The sequence below is a fragment of the Nomascus leucogenys genome, chromosome 10 (assembly GCF_006542625.1).
Source record: "Nomascus leucogenys isolate Asia chromosome 10, Asia_NLE_v1, whole genome shotgun sequence".
Classification (NCBI taxonomy): Eukaryota; Metazoa; Chordata; class Mammalia; order Primates; family Hylobatidae; genus Nomascus; species Nomascus leucogenys.
This window is the reverse complement of record NC_044390.1, coordinates 8,611,531-8,630,132: the sequence shown is the minus strand read 5'-3', so window position 1 is coordinate 8,630,132 and position 18,602 is coordinate 8,611,531. Positions and strand designations below refer to the sequence as shown.

Below are 18,602 nucleotides of genomic sequence, written 5' to 3'. Positions count from 1 at the left end.
GTTTGCTGAGGATAATAGCCTCTAGCTTCATCCATATTCCACAAAAGACATGATCACGTTCTTTCTTTTATGGCTGCATAGTATTCCATGGTGTATATGTACGACATTTTCCTTATCCAATCTGTCGTTGATGGGCATTTAGGTTGATTCCATGTTGATATGGTTTGGCTCTGTGTCTCTACCCAAATCTCATCTCAAATTATAATTCCCATGTGTCAAGGAGGGACCTGGTAGGAGGTGATTGGATAATGGGAGTGGTTTCCCCCATGCTGTTCTTGTGATAGTGAGTTCTCATGAGATCTGATAGTTTAAAAGTGGCTCTTCCTCCTTGGTTCTCTCTTTCCTCCCACCCTGCGAAGAGGGTGCTTGCTTTCCCTTTGCTTTCTGCCATAATTATAAGTTTCCCGAGTCCTCCCCAGCCATGTGGAACTGTGAGTCAATTAAACCTCTTTTCTTATAAATCATCCAGTCTCAGGCAGCTCTTTACAGCTGTATGAAAACGGACCAATACACATGTCTTTGCTATTGTGAATAGTGTTGCAATGAACATTTGCGTGCACATGTCTGAAGTCTTAATGGTAGAATGATTTATATTTCTCTGGGTATATGACTAGTAATGGGATTACTGAGTCTAATGATAGTTCCACTTTTAGCTCTTTGAGGAATCACCGTACTGCTTTCCACAATGGTTGAACTAAGTTACACTCCCACCAACAGTGTATAATGTTCCCTTTTTCTCTGCAACCTTACTAGCATCTGTTATTTTTTGACTTTTTAATATAACAGGTGTGAGATGGTATCTCATTGTGGTTTTGATTTGCATTTCTCTAATGATCAGTGATATTGAGCTTTTACTCATATTCTTCTTGGGTGCATGTATGTCTTCTTTTGAAGTGTCTGTTCATATCCTTTGCCCGTTTTTTAGTGGGATTGTTTTTCTCTTGTAAATTTGGTTTCAGTTTCTCATAGATGCTGGATATTAGACATTCATCAGATGCATAGTTTGCAAATGTTGTCTCCCATTCTCTAGGTTGTCTGTTTACTCTTATAGTTTCTTTTGCTATGCAGAAGCTCTTAAGTTTAATTAGATCCCACTTGCCAATTTTTGCTTTTGTCGTGATTGTTTTTAGTGTCTTTGTCATGAGATCTTTGCTCATTCCCATGTCCAGCTTTGTATTGCCTAGGTTATCTTTCAAGGTTTGTATAGTTTTGGAAAGGCAATACTATTCACGATTGCCACAAAAAGAATAAAATACCTAGGAATACAGCTAACCATGGAGGTGAAAGATCCCTGCAATGAGAATTATGGAACACTGCTCAAAGAAATCAGGGAAGACACAAACAAATGGAAAAGCATCCCATGCTCATGGATATGAAGAATCAATATCATTAAAATGGCCATACTGTCCAGAGCAATTTACAGATTCAATGCTATTCTTATCAAACTACCAACATTCTTCACAGAACTAGAAAAAACTATTTTAAAATTAATGGAACTAAAATTATGGAACCAAAAGAGAGCCTAAATAGCCAAGGCAATCTTAAGCAAAAAGAACAAAACTAGAGGCATTATGTTACTTGACTTCAGACTACACTGTGGGACTACAATAACCACAACAGCATGGCACTGGTATAAAAACAGGCACATAGACCAATGGAACAGAATAGGGAACTGAGAAATGTTGCCACATACCTATGACCATCTGATTTTCAACAAAGGTGACAAAAACAAGTGATGGGGAAAAGGCTTCCTGTTCAATAAATGGTGCTGGGGTAGCTGGCTAGCCATAAGCAGAAGACTGAAGCTGGACCCCTTATTTATACCATATACAAAAATCAATTCAAAATAGATAATTTCTAGCTTATGCATGTGGAAATTAAAGTTCAAACAGATCAAACATTTTACCCAGTTTCACATAGCTGGTAAGTGGTGAGGTCTGAATTTGAAACAAGCAGTCCTACTCCAGAATGCACTTTTTTTTTTTTTTTTGAGATGGAGTTTTGCCCGGGCTGGAGTGCAATGGTGTGATCTCGGCTTGCTGCAACCTCTGCCTCCTGGGTTCAAGCAATTCTCCTGCCTCAGCCTTTCGAGTAGCTGGGATTATGGGCACCCACCACCATGCATGGTTAATTTTTTGTATTTTTAGTAGAGACAGGGTTTCACTGTGTTGGCCAGGCTGGTCGTGAACTCCTGACCTTGTGATCCTCCTTCCTCAGCCTCCCAAAGTGTTGGGATTACAGGCGTGAGCCACCGCACCCGACCCCAGGATGCACACTCTTAACACTATGTAGTTATTCTGTCTCCCTGAATTGATTAAGGAGGGATTTGTCTTACATATTGCTAACTGAAAAAGCAAATAATGGAAACCTAATAATTCCGTTTTTTTTTTAAAAAAGAAAAAAACCATCTGGAAGGATACCCTCCAATCTGGAAACATTGATTGTATTAGGATTGATCAAGGAAGGAAGAGATTATTAATTTTTTATTTATTCACCTCTCTATTGTTTGCAGTTATAGAAAACACTGGAATACTTTATCATTTTTTTAATCCAGGAAAGTGACAAAAAAGTTAACAAAAACCAGCCTTCAAATACAATATCCACATTTAGGTTCATTATGCTTTTTTAAGAATAAAATGAATGGCTGGCTCATTTAACAAGTAGTCAAGAAATTAATAAAAACTTGTTCTCTAATTTTTTTTTTTTCTTTACCAAGATTCAGACCCACAGGGCTGTAACTCATTGTGGTCATTCTACACAAGTATATACCTAGATGGGCATGAAGTGGGTCCCCAGCAAACATTTGTTTTCTTTCCTTCATTTTTGTTCTCTCTTCCCTGTCCTTCCCCCAATCAATGACCAGTGCTATGACCACAAAAGCAGTCTTTATTTTCCATTTTTCAGCCTGCCCAGGATGACTTTGGCTGTACTAGGTCTTGCTCTTGATAACACGGTGCCTCTTTCAGGTACACTGATCTCCAAACATAACTTCCTGGTGCATCCTTCTTCACTGTGTCAAGACTTATGCTCCAAATGAGAGAGGGAGATTTGCCAACTGGTCAACCTGTTATGCAGCAAAGCGTTGTATTAGGAGAAGGGCCAAAAGTCTTACATTTAGAACCATGTACAATGATTACCTAAATACAAATAGTCCATATTTTTAGAAGTGTTTGCTGTTTTATAGGCTCATGTATGAATCTTAATAGGATGTAGAATGATATATGTGCCATTTCAGCAGTTTAGAAGTATGAAACTTTGTGCCTTACCTGAGGCACACAAGTTAACTATCTTTCATATAAAATTATTAGAAATTGGTATTTGGGTATTTTGAAAACTTTGTCAACAGTTTGAAACAATGCATTTCATGAACACTTTTGTGTTTTTCCTCAGGTCCCATTTGATATCTCGCTGCCATCTATATTCAATCTTGAGAGACTTTTTGATCTGGCTAATGGTTGCATTTTATCAGGAGGAAGCCTTTTCAACTGGATTGTGTCAATTATTCCCTGAACATCCTATACACGGTAACCTTATAAAGGATTTAATTGTTGTTGTTTCTCTTGGTTTGAGCTAAGTTTTTGGAACGGTCCTCTTATAACAACAAACATAAAATTGTTTTTTTACACAAGCTAAATTTCTTTAAAATTATTTTGAGGAATGTCTTAAATTGTACTTCAATTAAATGACAGTGCTGCTGCTTATTAAAACTATCTTACAGAGCTATTCATAGAAAGCAAGTTTGTGCGCAGTGCAACTGTTTTCACGTTTGGAGTCATTTATGTTTAGGTTGTTTTTGGACAGGTCCATAAAGCAAGATTGGATTAAACCAGTGGTTCTCAATTGGGAGTGATTTTGTCCATTAGGTGACATTTGACAGTGTCTGGAGACATATTTGGTTGTTGTCTCTGGTAGAGTACTAGTGGCATCCAGTGAGTAAACATCCTACAATGCACAAGACGGCTCCCACAACAAAGAATTATCAAGCCCAAAATGTCACTAACACTAGTCTTGAAAAACCCTCGATTAAACCCCAACATGTGGTAATTTCAACTTTGGAAATTCTCTAAATGGCTTGGGAAAAAATCTGTAGCAAATGAGACCTTCCATATTTTATACTTCTGAGAGGCAATATTTCATAGAATTTTAGAGTGCCAGCTTTAGAATTGTATAGACCTGGGTTTAAATAGTAACTTTGCCATTTGCTAGCTTTGCTACTTTGGAGAATTAAATACTGTAAGTTTTTATTTCCTCATCTGTAAAATGGGGATGTTAGTATCTATCTCATAGGATTGCTGTGTGTATTAATTGGGTGAGTTGAAGTAATAAGGTGCTTAGCACAATGCCTGATGTAATAATAGAGTGCTGGGAGCATTGTTTCCCTGCCAAATTGGAAAAGGACCGTGCATTTCCGACTCATTTTGTCTAGCGTCTAAAAATGCCACATGTGAATGCTTCCCAGATGCTAGTCAGTGAATGAATACTCATGGTTTAAAAAAATAACAACACAAATGTGTTTTTCTAAAGCTGAATTGGTTTAATGTATCATCCTCTATTCTGAATTTCCTACTAGTATTAAAAAGGCCTTTAAAAAAAAAATGAAACAACGGTAATAGTAGCTGGCAATTGGCATTTTAAAATAGTCTCCTTTGATAATATAAGAAAAAGTAGAAATTTTATGTTACTCCCTAAGCTTTTAAATGTTGACATCTATGAAGTTCTAAAGTCTGGGAAGAGCAAAGGTAGAATTGTTCTAGAATACTATGTAGAGGAAACAAGCCTTTAGCAAAGCATTTAAGGATAGGAAGGATTTTCATAGTTGAAAATTTGCTAAAAAATTTTGCTAGAAGGGGGCACACTGGAGGAGAACAGAGGCATAAAAACAAAAATACATATGGTTTATATTCAAAGGACTTGACTGTGACTTCCCTGGAGTGTGCACAGTCATGATGGAAAATAAACTGTAAGGAGAAACTAGAATGAAGACTTCAGGATTGAATCAGTAGATGATAGGGTGCCATTACAAGTGACTGAGGAGAGAAGTGACAAGTTCCTGACACTAGTACGCATTTAATAAATATTGGAAGAATGAAAGGAATGAGTGGAACGAATGATGGCCTGGCCTCTAGGGCAGATAAGAATGCAAGATATAATGAAAGGGAAAGAAACAAAAGACAAGAAGACCGATAGGAAACCATGTTTTAATGAAAGAGAAAAAGAACCAAATATTTACTCATAAATTCAAAGGGAAAAATTGTTGCCTGATGTCTATACCCTCATGTGAAATAAAGTTTGATTCAAACAGAAAAGCCTTTTGGATGGTAATGGCTCTCATGTAAAGATGGCTTCTGAGTCCTTTGGTCTGAGGCTGGGGTTTACACATTTCTTTGCTGGGTTAGAGATCACTTTGAAGGGTTTGCATTTCTCAATGGTGAGAGTTTAATTTATTATGCAAAGCTAGTTATCAAGGTCAAGAAAGGTGCAACAAAGTACCTACACATTTAATACAGGTGTGGAAACAGCATGACTCATAACCAAGACAATTTACCTCAACCTCATGTTAATTTCCAAAGAATGCAAATGCCCATCTTCTGGTTTCTGTCACTAATAAGTTTTTACTAGTTAGATACTTTTCATTTTTCTTTACTTTAATGAACATAAGTGCTTGTACTCTTTTTATAGAACCCTAGAACAATACCTGGCACATAGGTCTATAATATTTGTTGGATGGATGGATGGATGGATGGGTGGATGGATGGATGGATGAATGGATGGATGGATATAATCCAGGAAAGATGGCACTATGGAGTTCTAAAAAAAAGGAGGGAGGCAGAGGTATCACCAACACTCCACCATCATTACCGCTAACATTATTGCCTACCCTTTCTGGAGCATTTACCTGCCAGGCACATGTTTGTAAGTGCTTCAGTGCATTTTCTCCCTCCTGTCTTCACAAGAATTATGACCACGATGCACATAGTATTACTGACCCTATATCACAGATGAGGAAACGAAAACATAAGGCAGTTAAATAACTTGGCTAACAATCACAGTTAGTCGGAAGTAGAGCCAGGATTTAAATCCTCCCGGAAGAATCTGAGCTCTTCATCGCTAAGCTGGCCTCCTCTGCCCTTCTACCCCCTCCATGGCTCTGGGAAATTGGATAGTAAAGGGAGAGGAAGACATAGTTGAGTTTCAAGCTAAAACTGGGACACTTGTTATCTGCCCTGGGGGCCGATTTTAAAAAATGACTTGCAGACCTTAATGGATGCCCCAATAATCCATGGAAGGGGGTCCCCAGTGTTATCAGTTATCTGTGCTAATATATTGGTTTCCTCTGGGGAAGGCAGATCTCTTCCAACTATTGCAGATAACATTTCAGCACTTTTTTTTTTTTTACTTTTTCTTCACTTTCAGTTCTTACAGATGCTGTTATTCTTGAGTGTTGTTTTGCCTGAGAGAAATACTGTCTAAAACTGCACCAGACCATACAGTAACAGTTTCCCCATTTTAAACCATCATTCCAAAATTCCCCATCTTTTCTAAAATAGGAGCAACACTCACTGGTTAAAGCTGTAACTTTCTGTGCAAGGCGGTAAGGAAATGATGATGAACTGGGCTGAAGTACAAACAAAAAGAAAATTCAAAATCTACAGGATGAAAGATGTGTTTATTTCCAGAAATGTCTTTCAGAGTTTTTTTTAAAGACCAGATTACACAATTTGCAGCTGGTTTTTGAAATTGTACAGTATCTGCAAATGCTTTATAGCAGACACCTGCAATGTTTTCTATTTGTTTTAATTATAACAGAGAATGACAGGAGGCAAACTGAAAGGGGGAGAAGAAGGGGAGCAGACACAGGCGAGGGAAGTCAGGAAGGAGGGAAGAGAAGCCCATGCCAGCAGCTAAGTGATAGCTAATAAAACTGCAGCACTTCCCATATCTTTCTCCATATCAACCTCCAAGAGATTGCTTTAGAAATTGACCACCTGCCAGCTATTCAGAGGCTTAAATGCGGTGGTCTTGGTTCACTTCACGCGTAGGCACTTTACACAGTCCCCAGCTCAGCCGACTTGTTCGTCACAGAATTGCAGGAGGGAAGTGGTAAATTTCTGGAGAGTAGAAATGTACTCTCCAGAAACTTGGTTTCTGCCTGCAGTCTGCATTGCCCTTCCTGCCCCTTTTGAGCAACATCATGCAAATCCCTCCATCCAGTTCAAATGACCATGCAGAAGGGTGTCTGCCTCCGAGGACTCCTAGAGCACTTCCAGGTGCCCTGCTCATTTGGCTCTTAAAAGTGTCCTTGGACACATAGTTTTTTATTGTATTTTCATATAACAGCCTTAAAACAGTAGCTCAAGGGTGTCATAAGTGTGCGAGCCTGCTCCACATTACTCTAGGTTACATTCAGTTTGAGACTGGGTACATTGTTTTTCCTAATGCATCATGGAACTTATAGGGTGCCCATAAAACCTGAAAACTTAAATGAAATATACATGTCATCCTACACATCTTCATCCCTAAAAAAGATTTAAATATTATTATTATTTATTTAATATTATCTATGTATGCATAGGATTGAACAAGCCCCTAAGGGGGTTAGGGGAGAAAACAGTGAACCCAGAAGTCTACTGCTTAACTAATCTTTGCCATTTTCTCTCATTTGAAATGCTATGGTATATTCTACAAAATGAGCTCCCACCCATTTGCCTAACAAGACTTGTGCAAATTTCTGATGCATTGATTATAATAGTCAAAACAAAGGAAAACCTATGAAATATCCATCAGGTGGAATGGATAAAGAAATAGTGGCATAGTCATACAAGAGAATATTTTATAGAAGTTACAAATAAGTAAATAATGAATAACTAAACAACATTCGTAAATGGATTAATAACAGAGATATATATCAATCTGGATTCATCTAAAAAGCAGGTTTAGCAAAAGAAAATCAAGTGTTGCAGGATATATGTAAGAAGATACCGTTGTATACCATTTGTATAAAGCTTAAACACAGGCAAAATAACATAATATAGTATTTATGGATGAGTACATATATACTAAAAATACTTTTAACACAAGTTCATTAATGATTGACACCAAATTCAGGTTTGTGGTCACCTCTTGGATAAAGGAGGGAGGATGAAATCTAGGGAAAATGCTCAGGAGGTTTCATTTGTCTTGGTAAAATTTTCTGTCTTAAGCTGAATGTTTGTTATATTAGTCTCTACTTCTTTTGCATACATAATGTGTTTCATAAATTAAAAACACATCAATTCCCTTCCTCATCTTGTTGGCTGGCAAGCTTTGTATAGTTACTGGCTCGCCTATCAGTAAATAACTAATAAATTGAACTATGATTCTCATCTCATTATATGACTGGAACTAAGTAGTTCACATCTGGTTTCATTATTTTGGGTTTTAATGACAACTAAAACTCATTTTGAAACTAATGTTAAACTATATACATATGCCCAATTTTAGAAAACTCAATCCATGAAAATATTAAATTTCAATATAAGATAGGAGAGCCTTAATAAATGTTTGATTAAATTGAGTCAGATTCCCTGTTCAATTCCTATCCATTTTAAGTTCCTCATTATACTTTAAATTATTTGATTTTCCAAAATTAGATATATGCAGAACTTTTTACATGACTGTTACGCAAAATGAGATTTACTTGTAAAATCCATCTATCATCCATAATTTTGATGTTTAAAAATATATTAAGAAAGAAGTTTCTCTTTACTAACACTCATTTTCTATTTCTACTTTCCACTTCAGTAGAGCCTTATGAATTGCAACTTTGACTCTAAAATTTCCGTAGCAACAGATATTTTTTGTCATAAGTACAGGCATGATTAAGAAGAAGATTTCAGTGACAGCAGTTTTCTTCATAATTAAATTCATTAGTTAAAAAGCTGGGTTCAGAGGCATGGGAACTTTTTTACAACAAGTAATAATTTGTAACATAACCTGTAATATATAAACCCTGTAAAATAACCATTTTCAACTGGAACTTTAGAGACTATTCAAAATTAATTGCGAATGAATTGCTTTTGTTCCTGTTTGATATTTAAGATAACTTTCATACATTTTGTATTTAACAGCTTAGAATGGAATAGGTCTAAAACCAGATTCTGCCCAAGTACAAACCACCCTGAACCATCCCTTTAAATTGTACATGATGTGAAAACCGAATAGATTTCTAAGAAATTCAAAGATTTCTAAGTAGTTTCACAACTTGCCTAATTTAATTTTTCCCCACAAGATTCACAAGAATTTATTGGACTGATTTCTTTTCTTATCATTATAAATGCAATTCGGAACTAATGTAGAAAATCTACAAAATATTGAAAGGTGAAAATAAGTTACCCAGAAGTCAACCACTGTAAAATAACCATTGTTAATATTTAACTACATTTTCTATAGCCTATCTAATTATTTTCCCTCATAGCCAGAAATAAAACAAAACAATGTTCAGAAAAGCATTGAGATTCAAGTCAACTGTTTATATTCCCTAAGTGTAACATAGACAGGCCTTTTCAGAGCTTATTGGCTGGGAAAATGCTCAAGTTGAAAATGTTTAGACCTGCTGGGGTTTGGATGAAATGCAGTTAGAATGATCAAGATGTAATTAGGGCCAAAGGAATTGTCCAGAGTTTGTTTTCCTAGTAATAAAGTATATGTAATGATCCATAGGAGGGAAAAAAATTAAATCTTCATTTTGTCCTTTGGAGGCTGGTCATTTAATCTCTTTTTCATAGATACATTAGTATTTCTCTGACAAACTGAGCTCATTCATTCAAGCATACATTTGTTCATTTGATAGATCTTATTCATTAGTCTGGTCCTCTGCTTCCTGGCAAAAATGTCCTTTCTCTTTATTTAAAAAAATATTTATCAAATTCTAGTACTATGCCAGGAACTGTGCACACAAGCAGTGGCACTTAGGCAGTCCTTTCCTTCAAAAAGCTCACATCTGATCCAGCAATCTAACTACTGGCTATATATCCAAAGGAAATGAAATCAACATGTCTAAGAGATATCTGCCCTCCTGTGTTCATTGCAGCATTACTCTCAATAGCCAGGATATGGAATCAACCTAAGTCTCCATCAATGAATGAATGGCTAAATAAAATGTGGAATGTGTGTGTATATGTAATGAAATATTATTCCGCCTTAAAAAGTAAGGAAATTATGTCATTTGCCACAACGTGGATGAACCTGGAGGACATTATGCTAAGTTAAATAAGGCAGGCACAGAAAGACAAATACTGCATGATCTCACTTATGTATGGAATCTAAAAAAGTTAAACTCGTAGAAGCAGAGAGTGGTTACCAGGGACTAGGGGAGGGGCTGTTGAGGAGATGTTGGTCAAAAATACAAAATTTCAATTTAGCAAGAAGAATGTGTTCAAGAGTTCTATTGCACAAAATAATGACTATGGTTGGTAACAATGTGTTGTACACTCAAAAATTGCTGAGAGAAGATCTTAACTGTTCTCACCACAAAAAATAAGTATGTGAGGACATGCATATATTAATTGGCTCAATTTACCTATTCTATAATAATAATCAATGTATATATATTTCAGAATAACATGTTTGTACATGATAAATATATACAATTTTTATTCATCAATTTAAATAAAGACTCATACCTATGGCCTCAAGTCTTCATTCCGGACTCAACCCAGGCGTCTCCTCCACCATGGAGCCTGTCCGTACCACTTCCTCCCTGGTGTCTCCATGTAACACATAGGTGCTCTTATCACACTCATTCTATTTTGCATGTGCTTGTTTGCATATCTGTCCTCTCCTTGAGGTCAGGCACCAAAGTAGGTAGATTTCAAGGAAACAAATAAATTTATGTTCCCACTTTGTACAAAAATTTATTCTTAAGTTTAGATTTATATTTATTTGACTCCTATTGAGGTTGAATGTTTTTCACATTTTTTGGTCCACTGTATATTTTTCTGTTGTCATGCTTCTTCAGGATCTTTGCTCAATTTTTTACTTGTATGTTCATCTTTTTTTTTTTTTGAGATTTCCAAGATCCCTCAATAACAGGAATACAAACTGTTTTTATATGTTTTTGTGATTTTTTTTTTGCATTCTCGTTTTCCTTTCCATTTTTGTTTATGGTTCAATGGTTCTTATTTTTTAAATTTTGGCAGTCTAATCTAGACCATTTAGTTATTCATATTTGAACTTGCTCAAAAAAATTTAAGGTAGCTTATAAGTATGCATTCAAAATAATGGTAAGATTAATTAAAACCAGACAAGAAAAATTAGCAAAGAAGACATGGTAGAAAAGTAAGATGGAGCCAGGAGTTGAGCCCTTTTTTTTCTTTTAATTTTTTTAACGTGCCATTCACCCTTTATGTTCACTGGGAGTCAACCATAGATTGGCTGTATGCTTTCCTGCAGCACTTGCTAACAAGTAAATACAGTGCTTTACAAGATCAACAGCATTTTAAGGGAAAAATGGACCACATACTTAGGAGATGCATTGCTATTACTGATCCTGGTACTCATTCCAGAAAATAAGTTTTCCTGTGAATCCTGATAATAACATCCCATAAAAAAAACTGTCTTCAATAGCAGCCCACAGGAAAATAAAACACATTTTATAGATCATTTCAAGGACTGTAGACTTTTCTTTCAAGGATTTGTCATTTAGTTTATTTTTGCAAAACAATGTCAATTTCTGACTAATTAGTTTTAAACAATTTGGGAGACATGTAGCAAGGGAAGGGTATCAAGGAAAGGAATGTTTTTATTGACCTTAAAAATAGTTTAATTTTTCTTTGAGGAGAAAAATAATATGTTTTTTTTTCTTAGAACAATTTTGCTGGTTAAAAATATTTTTCAAATATATTTTGGGTTGTAGGGAAAAAACACACCAAAACGGCTATTTCTCAAGACTTCAAAGGCTGATTCTTTGAACTGCTTGAAATAAGTTGGTTGATCAATCTTGACATTGCATCCAGAATGAATACAATATACAAGTAGTGCTTCAGCAATTCAGATAACCACAAGTACATAGTTCCGCCTGAGGTGCTAGAAGTCAAATTCAAAAGTAGAGAAGAGAAATAGTTCTGCAGGAGCTGAGTCGATATGGGAATACTATTTGATGTATACATTTCTGGATTGGTGATTGAGGAAAATTAATTTCTCTGACATGAAAATTAATACTTTTAGTTGAGTTGGAATTATAATTTTTGTAAGAAAATAGATTATTATGGGCCGGGAGTGGTGGCTCATGCCTGTAATCCCAGCACTTTGGGAGGCCGAGGCGGGTGGATCACCTGAGATCGGGAGTTGGAGACCAGCCTGACCAACATGGCGAAACCCTATCGCTACTAAAAATACAAAATTAGCCGAGTGTGGTGGTGCATGCCTGTAATCCCAACTACTTGGGAGGCTGAGGCAGGAGAATCGCTTGAAACTGGGAGGCAGAGGTTGCAGAGAGCCGAGATTATGCCATTGCACTCCAGCCTGGGCAACAAGAACAAAACTCCATCAACCAGAAATGGAAGGAAGGAAAGAAGGAAGGAAGGAAGGACGGACGGAAGGACGGAAGGAAGGAAGGTTATTACATTTAGGCCGGGCATGGTGGCTCACGCCTTTAATCCCAGCACTTGTGGATGCCGAGGTGGGCGGATCACAAGGTCAAGAGATTGAGACCATCCTGGCCAACATGGTGAAACCCCATCTCTACTAAAAATACAAAAATTAGCTGAGTGTGGTGGTGCATGCCTGTAGTCCCAGCTACTCCGGAGGCTGAGACAGGAGAATCTCTTGAACCTGGGAGGTGGAAGTTGCAGTTAGCCCAGATCGCACCACTGCACTCCAGCCTGGCGACAGAGTGAGACTCCGTCTCAAAGAAAAAAAAAAGAAAACAGATTATTACATTTAAAGGAACTATAAAAGCTATTTAGTTGAATTCTCTTCTACAAGCTTAAGTCTCTTCTAAGTTGTTTCCATCAAGGAACAACTACCCTATGTTTGAATAGCAGCATAGTATCATGGGTGAGGGAGTCAGCTATGACATGGGATAGTCCTGGCTTTCGTTTTACCACCTGCATGAATTTGGCCAAGTTCCTTAACTTCTCTGTACTTCAGTTTTCTCATCTGTAAATTTAGGATACATAAAGCACCTAGAACAATGTCCAACACATACTGGATGCTCAATAACAGGTAGCTCTTAACCATTATTACATTCTTATATTATTACATACATCTTCGGGGGAAGTTCATTTCTGTCTAGAAGGATCAGAGGTTATTGTTTTGTTTTGGTTTGGTTTGGTTTTTTTATGGTAATGATAGGAGTTCATTTCTGGTGATAGCAGAGTGGCTTTTATTGAACTACCATTTGCCAATAACAATTTTGAACTCTGGATCAAAAAACAGTGCAAACAATCATAAAATCAGAATTAAAACGACGTTTGAAGTCCCTGGGGAATGACTAAAAATAGGCAGAAACCAGAGGAATGGTAATCCTTGAAATATGGAAACAAACTAGGTGAGGTCCACATTTAAACAGCCTTTTGTCTGAGGACACACCTCATTTTGCAAAATACGTAAGGGACAGAGTGCAATCAAGAAGAGGCTGAATGACTGAACTGAGGATTCAGAAGTCAGGGTGTGGGTCTGCCAGAGTAGTTAGAAATTAAGGAGGGAATGTTTCAACAAGGAGGGAGACAATGTGGGGAGCCCTAAAATCTGTGCACAAATTCTCCTAAAACTGTTGGCTGACTACCAACAACACATGCACATGATGAGACTCCAGAGAATCCAATGGAAAGTCATAGCTGAAAGGCTCAAAGAACGAAGCCTCAGAGATTTCAACAGCTGCATGGTACTGGAGAGACAAATTTTGTAATTCAAGTCCAGTCGAGGAAAAGGGACTTAATACATTATTTGTGCTTTTCATTAAAACCCTAGGAGGGAAATACCTTAAGAATAAGGATTTTAGAACCAAGGACTACAAATGAGGCCTAACAGCAAAGCAAAAATAAGCCCACCCATCAAACCTCCATAAGATAAAAGCAGTTGTCAGTAATTTAACTGTATGCTAGAACAAAACTCAACGATGTTGCCCACAATGCACAGTAAATAATTAAAAATTACTTTATATACAAAGAAGCAGGAAAATATCATCCAGAATCTAGGAAAAAAGCAGTCAACACATTTCCAGAAGTTCCAGGTGTTAGAATTAGCAGATGGAGACTTTAAAATAACTATAATATACATGTAAAATAATCTATTGAAAAAGATTGCTATAATGGATAAAGAGATGGGGGATATGAGGATACATGCGGAAATAGAAAAAGAACCAAATGGAAATCCTTAAACTGGAAAAATATATCTGAAATTTAAAAATTCATTGAATGGACTTAGCAAATTAGGTGCTACAGAATTTTTTTTAAAAAAACAGTACACTTCCGGACAGATCAGTAGAAATGATCTAAGCACTGAGAAAAAAAAGGATTTTCAAAAATTTCAGAGCTATGACGGCCCATTCATGTTTCAACATGTGTGAAACTGAAGTCTAAGACAGGAAGGGAAGTTAGGAACGAGTCCCAGATAGGAAGAAAATTGAAGTCATACATAGGAAGGAAAGAGTCCTTTGAAAAAAGGATGGCAAAATTTTTTCAAATTTGATTTAAAATATTAACCGCCTTTGGATTTAGGAAGTTCAATGAACTCCAAGCATGATAAATAAAAAGAAAACCACACCCAAGCAAATCATAGTCACAGTTCTGAAAATCAAAAATAGGAAAAACATATTAAAATCAACCGGAAGAAAAAAAAAAAACAACACAAAGTCCTAAGGAAGGGGGCAATAAGAGTAAAGGCTGACTTCTCATCAGAAACATTGGAGACCAAGTGATAATGGGTTGCCTTCTTAAAAGTGCTGAAAGAAAAAAAAAGTCAGCCTATTAATCTAGATGACTTACACTAGACTTACATTTAACCATATTATTAACTATATTAAGTGTAAATGGACCAAAACTTTCACTTAAAAACAGAGATTGTTCTATTTTAAATAAAAGACACCAACAGATTGAAAATAGAGGGATGGAGAAGTGGAGACCACGTAAACACTGAACATAAGAAAGCTGGTGTCGCTATATTGTCATTAAGGTATATTTCAAAAATGGATACTGCCAGAGGTGAAATACAACATTTTATAATGATGAAAGCATCATTTCGTTAAGATGACATAGTTCTAAATGTGTTTGCATTTAATGATGAGACATTTTATTTTTTAAACATCTAGTACAGTAATTCCCTTTAAGCACAGAGGTGCCTTGATTAGAAAGGTATTTTGATAAGTCTGTTGGAGTAGGTGGTCTCTATGAGCCATTGATGTGGGGTAGCTTTGATGCTTCAGAGGAGCAGGTAGAATTACTTGAGACCAGAGATAGGGTCACAAATCTTCCCAGTTTTTCCAGAACTGAGATTGACTTTCAGTGCAAAATCTGGGACTATCCCCAAACTAAGACAGCTCCAGGTAAACTGGAATGGCTGCCTATCCTACAAAGAGAGGAATTTATTTACTTTGAAAACTGGAGAAGTAAAAGAGAAAGAGAAGAAAAGAATAGATAGCCATCAGATGACAGAAGGTTGTATAGTGGATTAAGTGACACCTTACAGTGATCCCTCAAACATTAAGTAAAATTACTAAACTCACAAAAATGATAGTCGTAAAATGTGTTTATACGTTTGAGAAGCTACTGATGAGGTAGAATGGTTGAAAAGTTGCATGCATCATGAACATGGTATTTCTGGAACAAGGATCATGAGAACATAAGTTTTGGGGAATTTGTAGGAATCATGGGAATAGTTTTAGACTTTCATAGGTTAGGAAATGGGAGGTTTGAGTCAAGCTTGGGGATATTAAGGGCAAAAAGAGCTGAGATTATATCTGGATCTTACAACTGTGTTAGTTAAGAATCATTTGGTTTTGGATAATAGAAATTCTACCTTTAACTGGGTCATACACTAAAGGAAATTTATGTGTTTATGTAACTGAAGATTCTGGAGGTAAGGTGAGCTTCTGGCTCGACTCAATCCAGAGGTTCATGATTCACATCTGAGCTGTCATTCATTTCTCAGCAGTTATATCAGCAGACCCCTTCCTTGTGACATTTTGTCTTCAGTCTAGTTTTCCTGTTGGCAGCAACAGTGGCCATAGCGGTTCCAAGACACATTCTCACACAATACATGGGTCTTCAAACTTTTTCTATAAAGGGCAAGATAGTAAATCTAGCTTTATGTCTCTATTGCAAATAGCCAGCTCTGCCATTACAGTGCAAAAGCAGCCATACACAACATATAAACAAAAGGCATAGATGTGTTCCAATAAAACTTTTAAAAATCAATTTGAATTTCTTATAATTTTCATGTGCCATGAAATATTATTATTTGTATTTTTCTCCCTACCATAAAAATATGAAATTATTGGCCGGGCGCGGTGGCTCACACTTGTAATCCCAGCACTTTGGGAGGCCGAGGTGGGCGGATCACGAGGTCAACAGATCGAGACCACGGTGAAACCCCGTCTCTACTAAAAATACAAAAAAATTAGCCGGACGTGGTGGCGGGTGCCTGTAGTCCCAGCTACTCGGAGAGGCTGAGGCAGGAGAATGGCGGGAACCCGGGAGGCAGAGCTTGCAGTGAGCCGAGATTGTGCCACTGCGCTCCAGCCTGGGCGACAGAGCAAGACTCCGTCTCAAAAAAAAAAAAAAAATATGAAATTATTTTTATTCTTAGTTCAGGAACTGCACAAAAATCAGGCAGTGGTCCAAATTTTACCTGGGGGCTATGATTTGCTGACCCAAGACTTCAAAGATTACCTGACTAGAGTGTTAATCAAAAAATTCGGTTCTCCATAGCATATGTTCTCTTTTGTCTTCTCCATATTCTCACTCAAGATAACCCTATCCAGTACCATTTATATGCCAAAATCCTCCAGTCTTTTATCTCCAACCCAGCATACTCTCCTATCTCCAGATTCCTGTAGCCACCTGCCTACTTAACATCTCCATTTAGAAGTTTAATCGAATCTTAAACTTAACATGATCAAAATCCTCTAGAGAACTCTTCTTCCTTAAAATGGGTCCAGCTCCAAGCAGCCAACGGGACACATTGACAGTCCCATGGAATTGATCTCAATTCCACAGGATGATATTTCAACATTCTTTACATTTCTAATATGCATATAGTGTCAAAAGACAAAATTCCAACAAAGTGAGTTATAGATGGAATTTGCTTTTATTTGCAATTCATGAATCAGGGACAGCCTCCATTCTGCAGAACAGAATGAGAGCTCCTGCTGGACAATGGCACAACAGTGAGTTTTGCAAGGTAGGAACAAGAAAACGGAAGAACAGAAAAGAAAACCTGATTGGTTAATATCAGGTTGCTTTTTTGTAAGAGTTAAAACAGAGGGACTTCCTTATTACACTCACTCAGGTAAACTGGAATCTTCTGTTTTCAGGAAAAATTGTTCTATTCTGTTTTGGGATCTCTGCTTTTTTAAAGTTTTGGTTTGATGATGTGGCATTCAGCATGAGAGACTCCAGTATGGTTTGGTCAGGTCTGCTGAGGACTAGTGCAGGAGCATAATTTTTGTTTAACAGGTGAGGTGAAATGAAGTATGCACTTTCTGAAATGAGGAAAATTATATGAAATTCAAGGTATTACTCTTTTTTCCTCCTCTAGGGATGATAAAACTGAGAAATAAATCAAGAGTATGACAACAGACTGAGGAATTTTTCAGCAATATCTGTCAGCCTTTGGAAATTTGGTGAGAAGAAGTAGTCATGATTCAATGTCTTGCTTGCACAGAAGCCTCCGGTTCAAACTTGGATCTTGCACCATCTGATATATACAAATACTCTAGATATTGCTTTGAGATTTCGCTGTTTATCAACTGGCCTCCTGCAGCTTCATAGGTGTTTTAGCTCCCAGTAGGGCAGTTTAACTGCTGTCTTCTCTGTGAGTTCCAGGTCTGTATATCTCCTCAGCTTGCTCTCAATTTGTCCAGCTTACCTATTTCTTTATCAAGTTGCTTTGGCTTCCCTACTGTCTCCTGTGTTTTGAAAAGAACAAATTCTCAAGTAAATTAAAACTACATTCTGGTAAAAATGAGCATGCATGTGTATTTATCCTTCATTTATTCAATATGCATTTTTGGAGCTTTGCTCTATATTAGACATAGTTCCAGGCTCTAAAAACACAAAGATCCATGAGCTGTGGCTCATCCCTTAAGATGCTGATAGTATATTAAAGGCAACAAAATGTAAACTTACAATTCACAATACAACAATGCAGATAGATGTTAACGTGAAGCCTCCACAAAATGTTTTAGGAAGGCAGGGAAATAGCAAGGATTCACAGAGGAGATGATGCAGTAACTATATTGGGGGGGCGGGAAGAGGGTAGGAAGACAAAAACAAGAATCCCTAGTCCAAAATATTGTTAGTTGAGCCACGAGATGATTACTTCCAGGAAGAAATATTGAAAAGATGTATTGGGTAGATGAAATACCTAATGAGACCATAAATGAGGAGAATTGCCTCTTATAG

General features: G+C 36.9%; 1 protein-coding gene across 1 annotated transcript in view; it reads left to right on the top strand.

The window, feature by feature from the left end:
* CFAP54 (cilia and flagella associated protein 54) overlaps nt 1-18,165 on the top strand; it is a 382,051-nt gene extending 363,886 nt beyond the window's left edge. Inside the window, exons 68-69 of the mRNA XM_030819793.1 lie at nt 3,391-3,524; nt 17,737-18,165. Of these exons, the coding sequence (XP_030675653.1) occupies nt 3,391-3,510 (120 nt within the window). The 3' untranslated portion in view covers nt 3,511-3,524; nt 17,737-18,165. The remainder of the gene's footprint in view (nt 1-3,390; nt 3,525-17,736) is intronic.
* Nucleotides 18,166-18,602: the final 437 nt, after the last annotated feature.